Here is a 19,246-nt window from a genome sequence, read left to right as displayed (position 1 = left end):
GCCAGGCTCGCCGTATCCTTCCATCCACTGCCTCGTAACGTAACCAAAGTGGCCAAAGTAAGAGTCTGCCATCGAAGCGATATCGTAAACGTAAACACACTCGGCCAATCCACTGCGGAAGCTGGACAACCACAGACGTGTTGTGAGGGTCGGTGTATCGCACAACCGGCGTGCTGTCGTATCCAACCAACAGCCATCATTTAATGCCAAGATCCCGAACTGCAACCATGGCCATGGCGTCTTCCATGGCTATGGCCTCTTCCACGGGCCTATCCCGACGACAGATGCTCGGTGTCATCCTATTGCTCATCCTGCCTAGTGCTTTGGTAGTGGTAGTGCATGCGGAACCGATCCTGAAGATCCGCACGACTGAGTTTACCCGTTATAATGAAGTGGTTGAATATCAAAGCTCAAAGTCCTATAACCCACGCGGTATGGCACCGCTGTACGAAATCACTAATCACGTCATCGACATGTTCGTCGATGAATATCCCATCCCGGATGGTAAGCAACAGGAGTGCTTTAATTTATGAATCTTGAGTGATGTTATTCATCCGGCTTTTCTCGGTTATAGGTTACATCACCGTACAGGAAGGCTCAATTGCTGCAGGACCAAACGTTACGGACAACAACTGGGGTCCGTTGCTGAAACAATACTGGGCGATCTTGCTTGTGGCGGCAATATGCATCATCATGATTGCGATCATGCCTATCATGGGCCTGTGTCTGTGTTGCTGCCGGTGCTTCGGCGGATGTGGTGGACGTTCCCAGCCGTTCGACAAGAAACACGATACTTGCCGTAGAGCAATTTTGGGCTTCCTGTTGATTTGTTCAACCTCAGCATTGGTGTAAGTGATTCTGCACGGCACGGTGTATGCATCCATATAAGTAATGATTATATTCTTTGCTTTCTTTTTTATTTCAAACAATAGATTTGGAGTGGTGGTTGCGTTTGTTACCAACAGCTATATGCAACATGGGGTGGAAAACATTACTATTTCCGCTCGGCATGGTGTGCACGATACACGGTTGTACTTGAAAAGCACGTCGTCTCATATCGATCATGTGCTGAACAAGAACTACCAGGAACTGAACAACGATCTCAAACAGATGCTGAACGATGCTTCCGGCACCATTATAAAACGGCTGGAGGAGCAATCTAAGGCCGAGAAATTAACGACGCTGTACCAATTTGTCGAAGATTTGCCAGGAATTAGCAAAAATTTGGAAAAGATGAAACAGCTCACTAGCGAGTTACGGATCACGGCATCTCAGCTGAACGATGGTGAGTTTTAAATGTCATTGCGGTGGAATAGACAGAAGCTGAGAGTTAGTTTTACTGTTTCATTCATAACATTTGTACGTTTGCTTGTAGGGCTTCGTGGTGTGAAGAGAGAACTGCTCACGTCGCTTAATAAGTGCGGTACTCAGGAATGTATTAAAGTGATGGAGGACTACAAGATTGGACGCTTGAATGTGAATGGCATCGACTACAACTCGGTAAGTTAGTGAAGAATAGTAATGGAGCTTTCTTCAGCGGTGAGGTTTGTGTTGGTGATGGTGGTGGAAGTGCAGATAAATTATTAAATGATTTTAAAGGTATCAAACTAAAGTAAGTTAACGGATTGTGAGTGGATTGTTTGTTTTGATAATTAAATTAGAATAAGTCTGCATTTTCTACATTTTCTACATCATATCGATAATTTTTCTCATCATTATTGATAAACACCATTAACGTTTCATGCGTTGATATGTTAGACAAATTTAGATTGATATGTTCGCTTATTTAAACATACAATTTCATTTGTCATTTAGATAAATGTTTTTGTTCTCATACATATCCATCCATCGTCAGATCATACGCATAAAAAATAACATATTAAATACTACCCATAAGCACGCTCCATTCATTAATCGCGTGTTGTGTATTACAAATTCGTTTGCAAACCTTGTGTAAGCGAATACATTTACGACAAGATGTTTGTCAACGTATCATCTCTCACCACCACCTTCGCCACTCCAACACCGTAATATGTAACACCCACAAACTAACTCAATTAATTAAACTCTCAACTATTATTCATCCTGGACACATAAATCCACCGTACATACTTTCATCGTCGAAACAAGATACAAGACAGATACTTCCCGAGGGTAGGTGACTCTTTCGGCTTTACTGCTATTGTTGGTTGTGTTCGAGTTGTGTTACGTTCGTTTTGTTGACAGTTTTAAGTTTTGGTCTTGCTATGTATTTTATTTGGATCTATTCGTTCCGATACCCTGTACAATTGTATCACTGTGTTTTGTGGAATAAGTTTGTTACATTATTTTATTATTTCGTGCTATGCTATACTCTAACTCCTTTTGATTCTCGTTTTATTAATGTTTCGGTTAATCGATGATGGTTATTTCTTTACTTTCGTTTTGTTTGATCTACTGCTATCAGTTTTCCTCCATTAATGTGTATGTGTGCGTGTGTTTGTGTGTGATATTATCTGCAATGTTTATATGTTAACCCAAACCTCACCAAATTGAACGATTGACGCGCGTGTAAGCGTTACAGTGATTGGAGAACAATATTGGAAGCACAAGCATCGAAAGACTAATATCATTTCATACAACATGTTGGCATCAACTTAAATCCCATGTTAAACCATCTTTGCATCTTTGATTTTAGTTACTAAGATAATTATGCACTTTTTATGTGTGTAAGTACTCTCTGTTTTAGTGCAAGTCTTTTCTTCTGTTGTTTTTTTTACAATACTATGCAGCTTTTCCAGCTCCGTGTATTGTGCTTTTTGTGCAATGCGAACTAATATGGTGTGATTTTTTCTGTATCCTTTAGCTGCCCGATTTATCGGAAATCATCGAAAGCGTTAAGGAGCTGATGGATAGCAGCCTTGGAAGTGCCATACGTAAAGGCGTCAAGCAGATGGAACAGCTCAAGAGTACGCTCAACCAGACCGTTCTGGAAAATATTCCGAAAGTGCAGGCCGCTTCGGATTCAACGGGAAATGCAATTAAAGACGTGTCGAACATGCTTACTTCGCGGCTAAACAATGTTGGCGATACACTGGATAACAATTCGTACAAGCATCTGGACACGGCAGACGAGTACATACAGAAATATAGCATCTACAGATATTATGCCGGACTAGGAATCAGCTCGGTGCTATTGCTGATTTTGATCTGCCTAGTGTTTGGGCTGTTGTGTGGAATTTGTGGCAAACGTCCGGACGGTTATGGAGATGATTGCTGCAATAAGGGCGCTGGTGGAAGATTCTTAATTTTGTAAGTGGTTACATTCAACCAATCGAAAGGAGGAGAGGAAGTACGACGTAGTGGAAGATGCTTACATTGAATGTAATTTTCTCCTTTACAGCGCCGTTGCCATTATTTTCCTTACCTTTTCTGTGATCCTGGCGGTTGCTTTGGCTTCATTCCTGTTAGGCACACTAGCGCGTCGTGCTGCCTGTGACTCGCTTCGTGATCCGGCTAACGATCAGATTGTCAACTATATCGATCAGTTTGTTGATTTAAACCGCCTGTACTCAGATCTGCGAGCACAGGCAGAACGCTCAAGGACCAAGCTGCAGGTCAGCGATAATATGGAACCGATAAGCATCGGCCAGATGATTGTGACATGTCAACAAAATGAATCGATCTACAAGGTACTGAAGTTGAACAACTTTGTCGACATTGACACGATTCGTGATTTCCCGGAGCAGTACGGTATTACACGCGAATTGAATGCGCTTACGCTCAAGATAAAAATTAATCCGGTACAAATTCTTACACCGGAAGCAACCGAAGACATTAAAGCACTACAGGCGTCGAAGCTAAACGAATTCGACGTGGATAAATTTACGGATAATGTAAGTTGGAGTGATGTAAAGAAATAGGGGGTTTTACGAGTAATTTGTTATAATATTCTAGCTAACATACAACATTACCGAGTATAATCTGAATGAGATAGCCCAAAAATTACGAGATGTAGCAGACCGCGTTCCTTCCGGCAAAGAAATGAACGACATCAAAGTGAACTTAAAAAATCAAGCTCTGCATCTGTCTTCCTATCAGGTAAGAGAGTTTCTTTGGTTTAACAGATCATAAAGTTGTTTGATATAGATTGATATAACCTTTGCCATTTTTAGACCAATCTTGTCGATCCGATGATTGTGTCTACAAACGAGCTTATTAAGCTCTCGACTACGTTGGACAGCAGTTTGAAGTTTGGGGAAAAGTCTTTCTCGGATGCGATCGACAAATTCTTGACGCAGATCAAAGAGGCTGAAAATTACATCAACAAACACGGCATGACTTTCGTGCAGAATATCACCGAGGAACTGGTGACCGGTTTTACCAACCAAATTTATGCGTACATCAAGTTCGTGATCGATTCCACAGAAAACGATATTGGACTTTGCGGACCGATGTACAACGTTTACGAATCGGTGATTGTTGCATCGTGTGATAGGATCGTAGATCCATTTGTAAGTATTCATGCAAGTTGCGTCGTTTTAGAGAGGCGTACGGTAACGACTATTGTCCTAAATATAACGTGTTTTTTCCTTTTCTTTAAGAATGGATTCTGGGCTGGTGTGGTGTGGTGCTTGCTATTGTTCCTGCCGTCAATTATTTTTGGCGTGAAGTTGTCGACATTGTATCAAAAATCGGATCCTTACCCTGGCCCGATGGTGGAATCGTAAGTGCAAAAGCTTAGTGCTTCCATCCTCTATTTATAATTCACAGACTATAGTAGCTACTCAACTGCATGCCCATATATCTTCAAAAAGTAAACTTTATGTTTATTGCATGTTTTATTTAAACTAAAAAGTAGTTTTTGTAGTAATCATTGCATGAGGTGCGTGTGGTAATTAGGAATGTTTGGAGCAGCTTGGATGTAGAGCTAGAAATTGTGCATGCGGTTCGTTAAAATGCTTCCAAAAGTAACAGTATTATAAAAAAAAATCATGGCTTTCGAGTTCCACTTTTGCTTATAATTTTGCTTTATTAGGAGTAAAAATAGTATTAAGTACAATGCTTTAACAGTATGATTTTGACTGAAGTATGTTGCACTGAAGTATGTTATTAATAATATTAGTATATTACAAACACTTGGAAAGCTAAAATTGATTGTGATTTTCAAACCAAATCATGTTTTATCTAACAGACAATAATTTGAAGGATAGAGAAGTAGCACTAAAATTAAAAGAGATTCTTCTTCGATATTGAACACATTTGTTTAGTTTTGTACTTTTGCGATCGTTTAAGTTTTACACTGTACATCGTATGCACTAATACGTTAGTTAGATTATGCAAGCGAGTTGTAAATATGAGATCACAAGTTTGGAAATAGTGTGTTTGATCCTAACAGTGTTGTACATTTCAAAATAACCGTACGAAACGTAGAATAGGTAAGTGTAGAAGATAACGTTACAGTCGATAATAAAAAAAAATGACAATAAAACAAACATAACATTTAAGGTTTGGCAGTCTGGAATTTTGATAAATTTGTTTAATATATGGCAATTACCTTTAGTTAGAATTAACTATGATATTGCAAAATCACTGCGGTTCACGAAGTTCTTTTGGAATATGCTAAAATCTTGCACCATGTAGTGTGGAAAGACGACATTTGGGTCAAAATTTGAAATATACCTTCCGTGAACTGTGTGTTCTGTTCGTTCTTTATTAGGTGGTCGTGTAAATGTGTTGGACCATACTTTTACATTTCCCCCCTTCAACGATGCACGCGTGCTATAAAAGTGCTGCACCTGACTTTGCAAATAAACCTGCATACACAGCACTGCATTACAGCAAGAAAGAGTTTGATTTGTTGTTTAGTTTGTTCTACATTATTCCCATTTTATGTAACCCATACACCCTCATTATCGGTTGGTCTCGTTCATTATCGTTCGTGTAGAATTGATTCATAGATTGGATATTTTGATTTTTCACCGTTTGAACAGAGTGTGCAATAGTTTATCCTTTACTATTTGGTTCTCTGGAATTAGTTTATTGAAGAAAAAAAAAACGTTTCCAACAAAACATCTTCTACGGTTCTTGCAAGTGTTTTGCGTGTGGTGATGGTGGTTTATCCGGATGCGAGATTTTATGTTTGTGGTATTGTTTTTCTTCTTGTCATTTTCCGTTCTCATTACAGTGAGTATCTGTATGATGCCTACACCGAGCGTGATAACATTCCTCTTGCGAGGTAAGTTCATTCCCCCGAGGCTGCCAGAGATTTCATTGCAAGAGAATATCGAAATAATAAGTGCTAAGAATGATTAAGCTCAGTTCTACCGACCTTTTCCATCTCTAAAGACCTCGAATTGTACTTACAACAATAATCCAATGATCTCGTTTATGTACGAAACGTTTGTGTAACACTTTCATTTGTTAATTGCCTGCATTTTATGTTTCTTGACTGTCTTTGGTTCTGTAATAACAATTTTTCTTTGCAATTTGTATTTGTTTGTTATTGTCTATTCTTTTGTTTTGTTGCTGTTTATTGGCGCTAAAACGCCTGATACTGGATATGTTTAACTGATGTTTTGAGATGATTATTAGGATTCTTTTGATATATAACATATTTATCGATTTTGAAAGTATTGTATCGTACCTCATTGTAGTGCGTAATGAAACATATAAGAATCAATATAATTAAAAAAAACTGTTGTATGTCAACATTGATGGCTATCTCATATGTTGTGTATTAAGAGTGATTTTCTTACCTTTTTCCTGGATTTGTTGTGCTTTCAGTGGTCCAAAAAATAAACGCCGCAAGAAGCAGGATCGCCGCCGTGAATCTCGTGATCGTCGGGAAATCTATTACGAAGAGGGCAGCCCATCGCACAGTCGTGACCCAAGGTACAACGATATGGCTCCGAAGTAAGTTTTGAAGCGGTAGTATAACGGATGACAAACAAACATTGAAACTCTTTGTTGGACCCTTATGTCAACGGTGTGCCAATGTATTAACTACATACGAGAGTCACTGATTCGTGAAGTGCACCGATTCGCATTTTCATGCCATAACAAATTATACATACACATACACATGAACATGCATTGTACGATTCCATCACAACCAAGCATTTTTCAACGAAGAGACGCGCTTCAAATACATTTCAGTCGTAGTGAAAGTATGTGAGAGCATAATGCGTGCATCGCAATTCATCATAACAGTTCAATAGCAGGACCCACTAGCAATGGTGTTGTTTTTTGTACCGGCATAGTATTAGTAGGATTGCAGTAGTGCTAGGATAGATGTTTTCGGTCCTTTGATAGAGTCCAGATTTTTTGTCTAGCTAGTTACCATCCAAGAATCACGTTTTAGGATTTGAATTCCTCGCAAGCACACCATGAACTGACTACGCTGTGGCAGTAAAACAACTCCCATTTCGTTCCATTTACTGTTGATAAGTGCTCGATAGTGTTCGTCGCTGTGTGTCCGCTCATAAAACAATACCAAACTGAAATTCTTCATTGAACGAACGAAAATCAGCTTGCTTTATTGTCGTCTGATATCGTGCCAGTGACCGTACGTCACTAACTTCCTGCATCTCATTTTTGTACTTCTGAACAGTGTAGAGTCACAGATCCCTTCAATACTAACCCATAGTGGAAGCGATACGGCGGCATCATCGCCACCGCCGGTACTACTAACAACTTCCCACCAGCAACGCCATACTTTGCACCAACGTCACCACTCTACCCCCTTACCAATGTCACTGCCATTGTCGTTACTAACGTCGCATGAGTCCCAAGAACAGGACCCACCAGCGTCCTATGCGATGTATCAAAGTCCGACCGACGAACGCACATCCTCGCCAATGACCACATCATCGTTTCAACCGTCGCAACCGCCAGGAACAGGTTCACCGAATCGCATGCTTAGCCGCCTGTTTAGCAAAAGCTTCTTTGACGACTTTCAAATGGCGCTGAAGCAGTATGACCAGTACGTGCCTGCTGGTGGTTCGTCCGATCTGCTAACAGTGACCGGGCACGAACGACGAAACCACCATCATCAACCTTCTTATCTGCCTTCAATGCTACAGCAGCATCAGCATCTGCATCAACAGCACCATCAGCATATGCCACGCACTGGCAATGTGAGCCGAAGCAATAGCAGTAGCGTTGGCTCGGTCCGATCGATGGCACTCGTACCAACGCGTACTCCCTCGCCGCTGGACTTTCGTACCATGTCGTTCCGGCGGCCACGATCACTAGCCAGCGAAGAGGGCGGTGGGAAGCAATCGGCTACACGCACAGACAGTGGTTACGAGAAATACTAGCTCTCCGTGGTATAGAGCTCAGTAGATCTAGGAAGGATTCGTTTGAGGATGAGGAGGACCCTAACGTAACGAACATAGTATAATCTGCATCGCATATCGATCCAGCAAACGAAAGTGTTGGTAGCTGCTGCTAATATACAGAGGAAGCGAATGTGCTACGTGGCAGGTTTTCCTAACTGACCTTCAACTCTCTATGAAACTCGCTCTTGTATGTTGTGGTCATACCATTACAACCCATCCCGTTGTGCTGTTGTTGCGTAGCTGCATTGTTGTCGTTTGTTTCTCAAAGCCCACCTGTTTTCACCCTCTAATTGTACTTTCCTTTGACACATCACTCTCGTTCCTGCTTGGTTGTTCCATGTTTTGTCCTAGATCTTAGTATCACTTACTGTTGGCGAAACAGAACGCTTCCAATACACAAATTGTTTGGGGAATTTTGCGGCGTGTCATGCAAATAATTGTTTTGTTTTCTCTAAAGCTTTTTGCAAATTCCCTGTGTATATAAACAACTTCTTCCCCGATTTGCAGCAAGTAGCATGGAACGTGATTTGAGCAATGAAGTTATTGACCAGATCGTTTGGCTATTGCTATGCAACCCGCACACTTTGCAATTTGCCTCTACTTGTTCGTTAATGTCACTGCTTCTTTGGATCCTCCTGTTTATCTATTTCGTGTTAGCATCATGCACAAAATCACCCATTTTTTAAGACTCCCATTAGTCTCATACTTCTCATTGGTTTCTTCAAAGACTATCGCTTATGTCTATACCTCCGTGAGGTACTTGTACTGTCTTCAATATTATTATGTGGTAATTCATTTTAATGTGTGTTTTCTTTTGTACACTTTTATCTTTTTCCTCCTCGTACTTTGTTATACTGTGTTCAATCGATTGTGTATCTATCCGAACGATACCAACGTCCAAACTTTGCTTCTCAACCGCACGAAATAGATGCCACTATATGACCTGTGATGGTCGGCCACGACCCGGGTTTGGTTTGCAGCAACAGCAACAATACTATCGTCCTATTTCGTAAATACTCTCTTCCGCTGAAACTAGCAACAAAAAAAACTCGCAATGATTTATTCCAAGACATTCGACATACACAGCATTTAGGCCTCTACAGCAATCTGTGAGTAAAAACGCTCGTGTGCATACATTGGTTGCCCAAGCATCGATACCAATGATCCTCTTCCGTAGCCTTTCTTAGCACACTCGCACACTATTCCCATCCTTTTTTGTCGATGATTTAAACAGCTGAGAATTGATGTTGTTCTAAAATTTCACAAAAGCAAAGTTTAAACGCATTGGCGATGAAAGGAAATAGTTACTGAGCTATAAATCCGAGGTATATGCAAATAATTGGTATTGTAATTAGTTAAGGAATTGACAGACCATTTCAGTAACAGGAGAAATGTAAAAAAGGATTGCTAAAGTGAATCATCATTAGGCCCAAAGATGTATGTTCATGTGTATGTGTGTTGGTGATTTGGATGAAAGCGCGGAACTGAAAAGAAGCCCGCGTGCACGTGTATATGTATATGTATGATTGTGTACATAGTAAAGGAAAATTTGCACTCGTTTCTATTCCTCCCTGCCCCCTCACACCTTTCTTTCTTTCGCATTGCTAGAAGTGGCGAATCATTCGCGAACTTGTCGACGATCGGTACAAGCCAAGGTGCTAACAAGTGTTTCATTTGTGTTTGAATATTTTCAGAAATTGGGATGGCGCTCCGCCACGGTACCAGAATCCTCCGATGGCCCCACCAGCAGCAGAGTATGAGCGACCACCGCCGTACTACTATCCGGGCGCACCGAGTGAACATGAGTAAACCCCGCTTCTTCGTTTCACGGTGGTAAAGGAACAGTGTGGGGTCATCACTTTTGGGAGGAAGCATAGTAACTGCTCTAAACGCGACGTAAAACATACTCCGTGAAAATAGAATTTGATATCGCTTCTTCTACAAAACATCCCGTGCCAACGCTCAGCTCAGGCAATTTGCGTGTCTGAACATACGTTTGGAAAACATTCGTCGCACCACTAGATTAAAGGCGAGCCGAATTGGACCACATTGCGTTTTTTTTTAGTATGATTTATAAATTCGCCATCGACATAGGAAAGGAATAGTTTTTCATCGATAAAACTACAATTGTTTGTATTCTGAAACGATATACTCAACATGTGTAGGGCATGCAGCATGGGGCATTAAACAATAAGCAGCAAGAGTTTGGTTTAGATCAGTGCGTCAACTTGAATTGACTATTTTTGATATTCTTCTGTTATGCTCCGTTTAGACAGTCAGCAATGTATACCGTTTGTTCTTTGCATTTCACCTCTACAAGCTAAAAACGATTGGTAAAAGCATTTAAAAGATAGAGAAATGTAAGCATACAGTACCGTTGTCGAAAGCACCAGTTTCGAGGGCAGGGTCTGACGTGTGAGCATCAGTAAGATTAGAAAGCACTTATCATTACCTATTGGCACAAGTTTATACGTTTTTACCGGGCGTACATGAACACGCTGGACCTTTGGTTACGTTCCGAATGGGAACTTACCACATTGCAGGCAGTAGATACAATTCATTCCAAAAAAAGACCAAGCGATTCGAATGAGATCAATCAAAACACATATGTCATCCGCGATAAGTACAAGCATATATATTTAAATCGGTCATCCTCTGCACACGGTCGTCTGTTTGCTCAACGATGATAATTTTACAAAAGCGTAATTGAACTATTGAAATTGTAAACTAGATTATGATCGTGCGATCAATCAGTCTTTTGCCGGACAAGGAAATTATATACTGCCCTTTACGAAAGAGATTGAATACTGAATTCTTACATTCTGTGCGTTTTTCTACACTAATTGCGTTCGGTGGTGTTAACCCAATCCACTCACTTTTCAATGTAATCGATAGTGAACTCCACCTCTAGATCTCGTTTAGAAACGGTGGACAATGCTCAGTTTATATCCGTAGGCATAGCATTATCGGCAGCAGGGTGTGTGGCTGAGTGGAGAGTGTGAGAGAAAAGCACGTAGGGAAAGGTAGTACGGGTAAAGGATGGGAGCCCAAATGAATTCTTCGGTTTTGTGGTTCCGGATCGAAGGTAATGCTGAGATTAGGCTATAGTGTTTCGCTTTGTACGAACAGGAACACGTTCCTTAGTTGCATGCAAATCGACCTGCCGGATAAAAACAAAGCAAAGGGTCGAACAATTGTGCTTGTATAATGGCCAAGGCTGATTAGCTGTATATGTAAGTAAAATTCCGAGCATGCTGTTGAAATTGCACGGAAAAGAACTGTTTGCAACCTAGTCCCAAAGGCACTGAAATTCATTTCACATCTTTGCCCTTTGGGATATTTAATATGTTACTTTTATTAGTTTTTTTTTGTTCACTTCGTCCGGTGCTTGGAGCAGCGCTAAGCCCAGAATATCGTTTAAAAGTAGCAGAATCTCGCTTTTAGTTAGTATGGTCGTGATTTTATACTGTTTTGCATACAAAGTGTATGCTTTACAATGCATACAAAGTGTATTTACAATTACTGCTGGAGCCCCGATTACGCCAGTGGATCAAATCTGTAGCTATCGGTATCGTCACCGATGGCTTGTTGGTGTGTGGCTCCAAGGCTGAAATTGCAAACATGTGTGTTTTTTTTAAATAATTCGATCGTTCGTTTAGTTTAATTTAGGCTATCTTAAAAACGGAAACAGTGCATTGCGAGTTCGTTATTCTTTAGTTTAATTTGTTGCACCTCAGTAGCACGATATTGATTTATTATTAGTTCGAGCAATTTAGTTTTGTTTGTCAGCAAGTGATACGGAGGTTTATTCCCTACTGCTGTGTTTAAACCATATTTAACGATCGGGAGATTTACGGTGAGCAAATAGTGTGTGTGGAACGTTTTACGCTAAAACATGCTAAGAGGAAGGGCAAAAATATCTACGAAATTATCATGCTCAGCAAATATAATTTTATCACTGTGTTGATTAAGTGAATGAAAGCAGTAAATCTACAATCTCACCTCCTCGTCCTTTTAACTGCCAGTCGAAACCGTTTCGTTCGTTTCGCTTTCGTTGGCAGGATTTTTGCTGGAGTGCGTGCGTGGGTATTAGTATGCGAATGGGATAAGACTTCTTAACTTACTATTTAGCAAACAAAAAATCACATAAACAACTTTCACAAACCTATAGATGTGACGTCGTCTGCGCGTGCTTATGGAGAAACGGAACAGTCAAACACGATTCTAAATGTACGTACGATAGTACTAAAGCTATTAAGAAAACGAAAACAAACAAACTCTTTTTATCCTTCTAAAACATCCCGTTTCAACCAACGGCGAGGAAAGTGCGCCTCGGCACATACACTTTACATACATAAAAACCAAGTGCAGGAACTTAAAGCGATAGTGCGTGTAAAGGGATGAGAACATTTACATAGATGATCCGCTCCGTGGTAGTAGTAGCATGGTAAGGTTAAACGATGATTTGAGAAGCGTTTCGAACGAGACTAAAAAAAAGCAAAAGAGACAACAAAATTAGAATCGGAATCGAAATTCGTAACAATTCCACCCCAGGATAGGGTGTAAATTACATGTTGCTGAAGTTGTTGTAATGAACATTTCAATGTGGTTTTTCCCTTATGCATGGCAGAACAGCAGAACGAAGCATTTATTCGTGTATAATTCGTGTGTACCTACTAAAGAACATGTGGCAAACATGGCGTATAAAAATTCGATTTCAACCTGCCGACCAGCAGCTGTCGCCACACATTGGCATTGGCCGGTGATGTTGCTGCCTGATTGGTGTACATGATCGTAACACAAAAATTATACATCATCCACAAGGAAATTTAACACAGAAAAAGAAGAAGAAAGATTAAACTCGTAATTAGTACAGCGTATTTGGTCTTTTTTTCTACATTGGAGCTTAAGAAGAAGCAGATCCCCGGTATAAGAGGAGCGGTTTGTAACTGGGAGATGAAAGAGAAGCGGAATATGAACCTTTCCAATGTAATAAACAAAGAAATACCATACACAGCAACCAGAGCAGACAGGAACGATAAACTATGGCAGATAACAGAAAACAAACTAAAGTGATAATATATGAATAAAAATGACAAACAGTAAACCTAAGCAATTTGACGATCGGTGCACGATCGTACTTCTTTTCTTTGCGAAACTACTGAACTGAACCGAAAGATACGTATGTTTAAGGTAGTGAGATTAAGGAATTGATTGATTATCTCTAGACGACATCAATTGTGCTTTTCTCTGAATGTCTGATATGATCAATTGAGAAGATGTTGATAAACAATGAACCAGCTCCAAACAGTGTACCGATGAGGTCAGTCATGATGACAAGCAATGGCCGGATGAGTCGCAACACTACGGCTGGTGGATCTCTCTCACTCGCTCGCATACAAACGCCGTTTTGCCGTGCAATCGAAGTGAATATTGCACTTACAGCTCCAAACGGTGTTATGCAATCTAATCACTGCAACGCGAGAACGGCCCCACGAGCCGTTTTGCCGGTGGCATTCTCCCGTACTGGGAGAAAAAAAATCAGCATGGCCGCCGGTTCACACAGTTGCCGATCGCGCTGAGACAAACAAAACAAACTTACACGAGTCGCGTCTGCAAATGGCATCCTCTAATCCCGCCTTGTCCTCGGTTTACGGAGCGCAGCTTCTAGATAATGAGTAGCAGCCTGGGTGTGGTTGGAAGCGTGCTTGAAACGAAGGGAAATCCACCGGCAATACGCCACACAGCGACGGCAGAGGGTTTTGGAATGTGAACGTGACGTTTTCTGTGTATTTACACCATTAGGGAGTGTGTTGGCGATGGAGCGTGGAGTACGATGGGGGGAGGGAACGATCAGATCGCTACTACAACAAGCGCACGCCCGCGCGTATATCTGCATCCATTGTGAATCTTGAGCTGGGCCGGGAGGGGTTTTCGCGCCATTTTAAACGACAGTCGCAACATGGATGTAGTAAAGCTTTATCTGGTGTGTACTTTATACTGTAAAGCGAACAGAAGTCCATTGCACGTCTAACGCAATTAGACCATTTTTTCTTTATAAGCGATAGTTGAACATCGATAGCATCTATGTTTGAACCGTTGTAAGTCCATTTACTTATCGGAAATTGTAATATTACTGTCGAATATTGCTGCTTTCCGTCGTGTGTTCCGTTCAAGTCCAGAACCATCGATTTGAATCAGCGGTTGGGAAGGATCTTGTGATGCATTTTACGAGGTCAAATGCAAAGAAAGAGAACCCCGGCCAAGAATGTCATCCACCGTCGGATTGCCCCTCTGTCTGATGAAAGCAAACACGATCGTACGCGGTGATCAAGAGTTCCAACAGGGGCGCCTCTAATGCTGGGTGGTTTGTGTTGTTGTTCATACGCTTCGAGGCGGTTCCTCCGATGAACCTGAATACGACTAGCGCCGTTTACCATAAATCCATGCCAGATGAGAAGGGCGCCCTGAAGAATCTTCTTGGACGCGGATGAACTTGCCTACCTGTGTATGGAAGTTGCTCGAAGTTGCCGTTCGTTCGAACTGGTTCGAAAACACGATCGAGGGCCGGTCGTCACGGTTTGTCACAGTTTCGAGAACATTTCCCAGACACTATGCTCAAATACCGTCCATCGCGGTGTTACTGGGAGATACTGGCGGAATAATTTACCCGAGACACAGATTTTCGGCGACACACCGATTTGTTCGGACTTCCATTTCGGGGAGGATTGCCATGCGTTTGTCTCTTTTTGTTTAGACTTGCTCCGATTGGACATCAGAATCGATCACGGCGGGAAGTGCTGAGATGTTGATGTGTTGCATAATGTTGATGCTTTTCGCGATCGTGCCTGGAAAGGTCTGGATGGATAGAATGGATAAGTAGAGGCTGGTCGGCTAGCCGGAAGCTGGAAGCTGTTCTTGATGACTGGTCGCATGACTGAGAACTGGTGACGCATTTCGCGGGTGTGAGCTGCTGTATGTGATTGAGGAAGGAAGGAATTGTACTTGAGGGCGCAGAAATGCTAGAGTGTGATAATAGTCACACTTCTTTATTGGCGAATTTGTTGATGGCGTTGGGAAGTGTCGTTGCATTTTTTAAAGAGCACGCAATAATTCACGCTTTGCTGAGTTCCTATTGTCCAAAAGGCTTGTTTTATTGATATTTTATACACTGTAATATTTGGAATATAGTTTGGACGATATTGCCGCCTAGAAGATGTGAGTATTTGAACATTTCTAGGCAGTCTTTTTAGTGTGCGATGTTTGTGTACTAGCAAACGATTCGCAAACCAACAACATTAGGCGCGTGCGCTCGTGCATTCATGCATTCCCATTAGAATGAACGCTTGCAGCCGTCGCGAGATGCGAGCACAACTCTCTCCCATCTCCCTGTTGGCGCAATACTCGATGAACCCCCGGACACAGCTCGCCAAAGCCTACCGTCGATGAACGCACCGCGTTCAGTTGGCCATTGACGCGCGTGCAAGCAAGGGCCGTTTTTTACGACCCCAGCCGCCATCGACTGCGACACTTTGATTTGCCATTGTTTAATCCGGTTCGACACGAATATTCAAAAATCGGAAGGAAAAAGGTATTCTTTCTTCGTCTACCGAGTGTCCTGAAGTGCATGCGTGTGTGTGTACGGTGATTGGCGCATATTCGAATAGAAAGAAAATGGCGTTCTAACGGACGGTTACAGAAGTCAGTTCAAACGCGGGTGGCGTGTGGGAATGTTTTTATTTAGCAGTGCTGTTAATGATTAGGCTTCGTTATCATCTGCTTTGTGAGTTGTTGACCGGGAGTGTACGATGCTGCCTCGTGTGTCCCGATACGGCCACTCGAACTCGCGCGCGCTGCAACAAGTGACACCGATTGTGGATGGGGGTTGTTTTATCGTAATTTATTTATTGTTCGCGGCGTGAAAGAGATACTTCACAACAGGGTGACGGGTGATCCATAGGTGCACCGCCGATGTTGACGCACTATAAAAAGCATCGCCTATCAGGGGGTGGGTGTGAGTGTGCGTTTTTTTTTCCTCTTGATTCCAGTTGTTGTAGCTGCAATATGTCGTCTTCACAATCTCACCCAACTAGTCTCACGATCATCTCATCGCGTAGAAGCGGTTGCTGGAGACGCAAAAGGTGACGTACTATTTCGCGGGCTCTATTCCGATGGCACACGTGTCGTGTAGTTTTACCGCCCTTCCTCGTGTGTGTGTGTGTGTGTCCGGTGACCTTGCTCTTGGGTGCGCGTGGGGTGTGGAGGGACGTGTGCATGAAGGGGGGCAGTGGGGGTCGCGTGTGTGCAAGTGTTTGGAACCGTCTTTACAACGTTCAGCGTGGAGTGAGAGAGATACAAAAAACAAACGAGAGGAGATAACAGCAAGAGTGCAATTTGTTTAGCCAGCTTGCATCATCATCGTTGCGGTTTTCTTCGTGCCGGAAACATTACGTGCGTACATGCACTCTGTGTGTGCGTTTGTGTGTGTATGCAGCTCTACCTGTGTGAATGGAAGCGAGCAGCACTTCCCCAATGCCCGTGCACACCGACACACGCTCATGGGTCCATCGAATGCAGTTAAAGAGCATCAGAACTGCAACGATGCAATTTTTCGTTTGAATGCTGTTTGTGGTGGTGACGGGTTGTGCGCTTGGATGCGTTGTGCCGTTTTGTGCCATGTTTGCGGTTTTGAATGTCAACCAGAGTGCGGATGCGAAACGATAGCAGCGGATGATTAGAAATATCGATTAATTAATGCTACAGTACGTGTGATGCTAATGGTGGTTTTTGAAGTTTAAACGTGTCTCTCGGAGCGATCCGCCCGTGTGGATCAAGTGAGTGATCGAAATCGGGAAAAACACCGAATTTCATACACCTAACGGAGGCGCCTGGTTGTTCGCCGTCGGGTCAAGCTGTTCAATCGCATTTGTTAATGTACGCATAATATGTTGTTGTATGTATCGGTGAGATAAAGGAAAGGATCATGTGAATGTAATGGCGAGTGTTTGTTTGATAGTTCAAGCGCCAATTTGATGGCTATCGCGCAGCCACACAGTACGCTAAAGCTCGTTGCGTTCTTACCTCAGCCCGAAGAAAACACTACAAACCGGATTTTAATTGGATCGTGCACCTTCGCCATTGTTTTTGTTGAGCAAAATTCTGATTGTATTTTCCTTCACATAATGCGGCTCTCTATCGTCAGCGAAGTTTGAGAAATTTCCTTACTTTTGACGAATATCTAAGATGGTTGCTTCAAATTATTTGAAGGACTTTGAGGAAGAAAGATTTTTTAATGTGTTAGGAATCTCTTCAATGTGTTGGTGGGTCATCTGATACCTCGGGTTTCAGTTATTGAAGGTCTAGTTCTAGACCTAGTTCTAGACGAGAACCTCGAAACAGTAGACATAAACATTAGTTATCCAAATTGGATATTATAATATTTCGATAGGTCTATGTGGAAGATAGTAGACATATCAGCGGAGACTAAACATTTCTTCAAATTAGTCAAGGGGAATGAATCTTCAGTTGTAGAATTACGCATTAAATGTTTTTGTTCTTAAGATTATTTTCATCTAAAATATATCTATAATAAAAAGGGAATGGTTTTAGTATATCTAACAATTTTTCAAGGTTCTATTTATGCTTTATTTGCTTAAATAAGGGTTTATAGAAGCAGTAACTTATCCTTTTCCCAGTTACAAAGAACTTTTTTATAACAAAAATGTGCAATTTGCAATGGGGAACCATGGCTTGGTGACTTTGTCCTGCCGTATTTTGCCCATTACATAGTTACAAGCAATCGATGTACCGTGCCGAAACCGCAAAAGTGCCGTCCCAGCGCCGGAATCCAACTCCAACGTACCGATTCGTCGCCATTTGCAGTGCCCTTACGGCATACCTTGCGCTTGGGTTGGTTTCGTTTTTGTTTGGTTTTTTATTTGTTTTCCCAGATAGGGAGGGAGGGGCGTGCTGATGCAGGAGAGGCTAGCGAAGAGGTTGGATATTTTCTGTCGTCCATATCGCAACAAACATTCGAACTTCACCCCGCAGACGTTTCCAACCGCCCCAAATCCCAGTTACATCATCATCCAGCCAAAGTTGCCGAAGGACGAGTGCCTGTTGAATAACGCACACTCGTTCCGTCCTGCCAGTCACAGGCATCGGGACCGTTTTCCAGCTTTATTGATGAGAAAGGAGAATATCCCGACTCTGTTTCTGTTTCTGGTGGACTATGGAAGGGAACGATGGAACAGGTGTACAAACCGTTGCGATTTGAAAAATGTTCGCTAACTTTGTGCTGCATTTCGTCCTTCTATTTCACACAATTATATTCCTTTCTCTCTCTCTTTTTCTCTATCTCCCTCTCTCTCTGTCTATCTCTCTCGCTCGTTTTCCCTCTTTCTGTCTGCATGCATTCAAATCCAACGTTTAATGGTTGCTTGGGTGGTTGAATGGCAGGACAAGTTCGTCTCGTCGTCTGCACCACAAATACACGATCGTCGGTAGGGATTATGCCAGGCAGGATTACCGTGGTGGGCACATCGTCGTAGGGTGAAACGGCTGTTTGCGTAACATATGAAAAAGCAGCTTGCAAAACGGTATGTTTTTCGGCTTGTATCTTCCGTTTACCTGTCACCGGATGCGTTAGCGCCAGGGGGTTAACATGGTGTAGTGTGTGTGTGTGTGTTGGTAATTTGTATACCCATACGCCTGTACAATATGGTGATTAAGGACATTTCAAGTAACAATAGACACAATGTGAATGTGAGTTTTGTTAAGTAAAATTCTGCTGAATCTGTTTTTATAACCTCAGTGTATATTTTTGTTCCAATTTTTCTTGGGAAATGCAAAAACTGCTTGCTTTCAATTAATTTAATCTCTACCGGTGTATGCACAAAATTAAAAATATCTTCAATGGGCGTGCT

At 42.0% G+C, this 19,246-nt stretch overlaps 1 protein-coding gene across 1 annotated transcript; it reads left to right on the top strand.

Annotated features, from left to right (window-relative positions):
- Positions 1–203: 203 nt before the first annotated feature.
- On the top strand, positions 204–8,300 carry LOC128713572 (prominin-like protein). The gene is made up of 13 exons (XM_053808432.1): positions 204–504; positions 575–848; positions 933–1,285; positions 1,376–1,500; positions 2,131–2,154; positions 2,846–3,291; positions 3,383–3,875; positions 3,937–4,080; positions 4,155–4,493; positions 4,584–4,705; positions 6,167–6,217; positions 6,766–6,894; positions 7,592–8,300. Exons 1-13 carry the CDS (start codon positions 204–206, stop codon positions 8,298–8,300), a joined length of 3,510 nt encoding a protein of 1,169 aa, XP_053664407.1.
- Positions 8,301–19,246: the final 10,946 nt, after the last annotated feature.

This window comes from Anopheles marshallii, chromosome 3, assembly GCF_943734725.1.
Source record: "Anopheles marshallii chromosome 3, idAnoMarsDA_429_01, whole genome shotgun sequence".
Taxonomy (NCBI): Eukaryota; Metazoa; Arthropoda; class Insecta; order Diptera; family Culicidae; genus Anopheles; species Anopheles marshallii.
This window is presented reverse-complemented; position numbering and strand designations above follow the sequence as displayed.

Bases quoted from the DNA above. Each gene is read 5' to 3' on its own strand.
- LOC128713572 (XM_053808432.1), top strand. From the start codon at position 204: ATGCCAAGATCCCGAACTGCAACCATGGCCATGGCGTCTTCCATGGCT. The intron at 849-932 runs GTAAGTGATTCT...TTCAAACAATAG, and splicing joins TGTTCAACCTCAGCATTGGT to ATTTGGAGTGGTGGTTGCGT. The intron at 1,501-2,130 runs GTAAGTTAGTGA...CGTCGAAACAAG, and splicing joins ATGGCATCGACTACAACTCG to ATACAAGACAGATACTTCCC.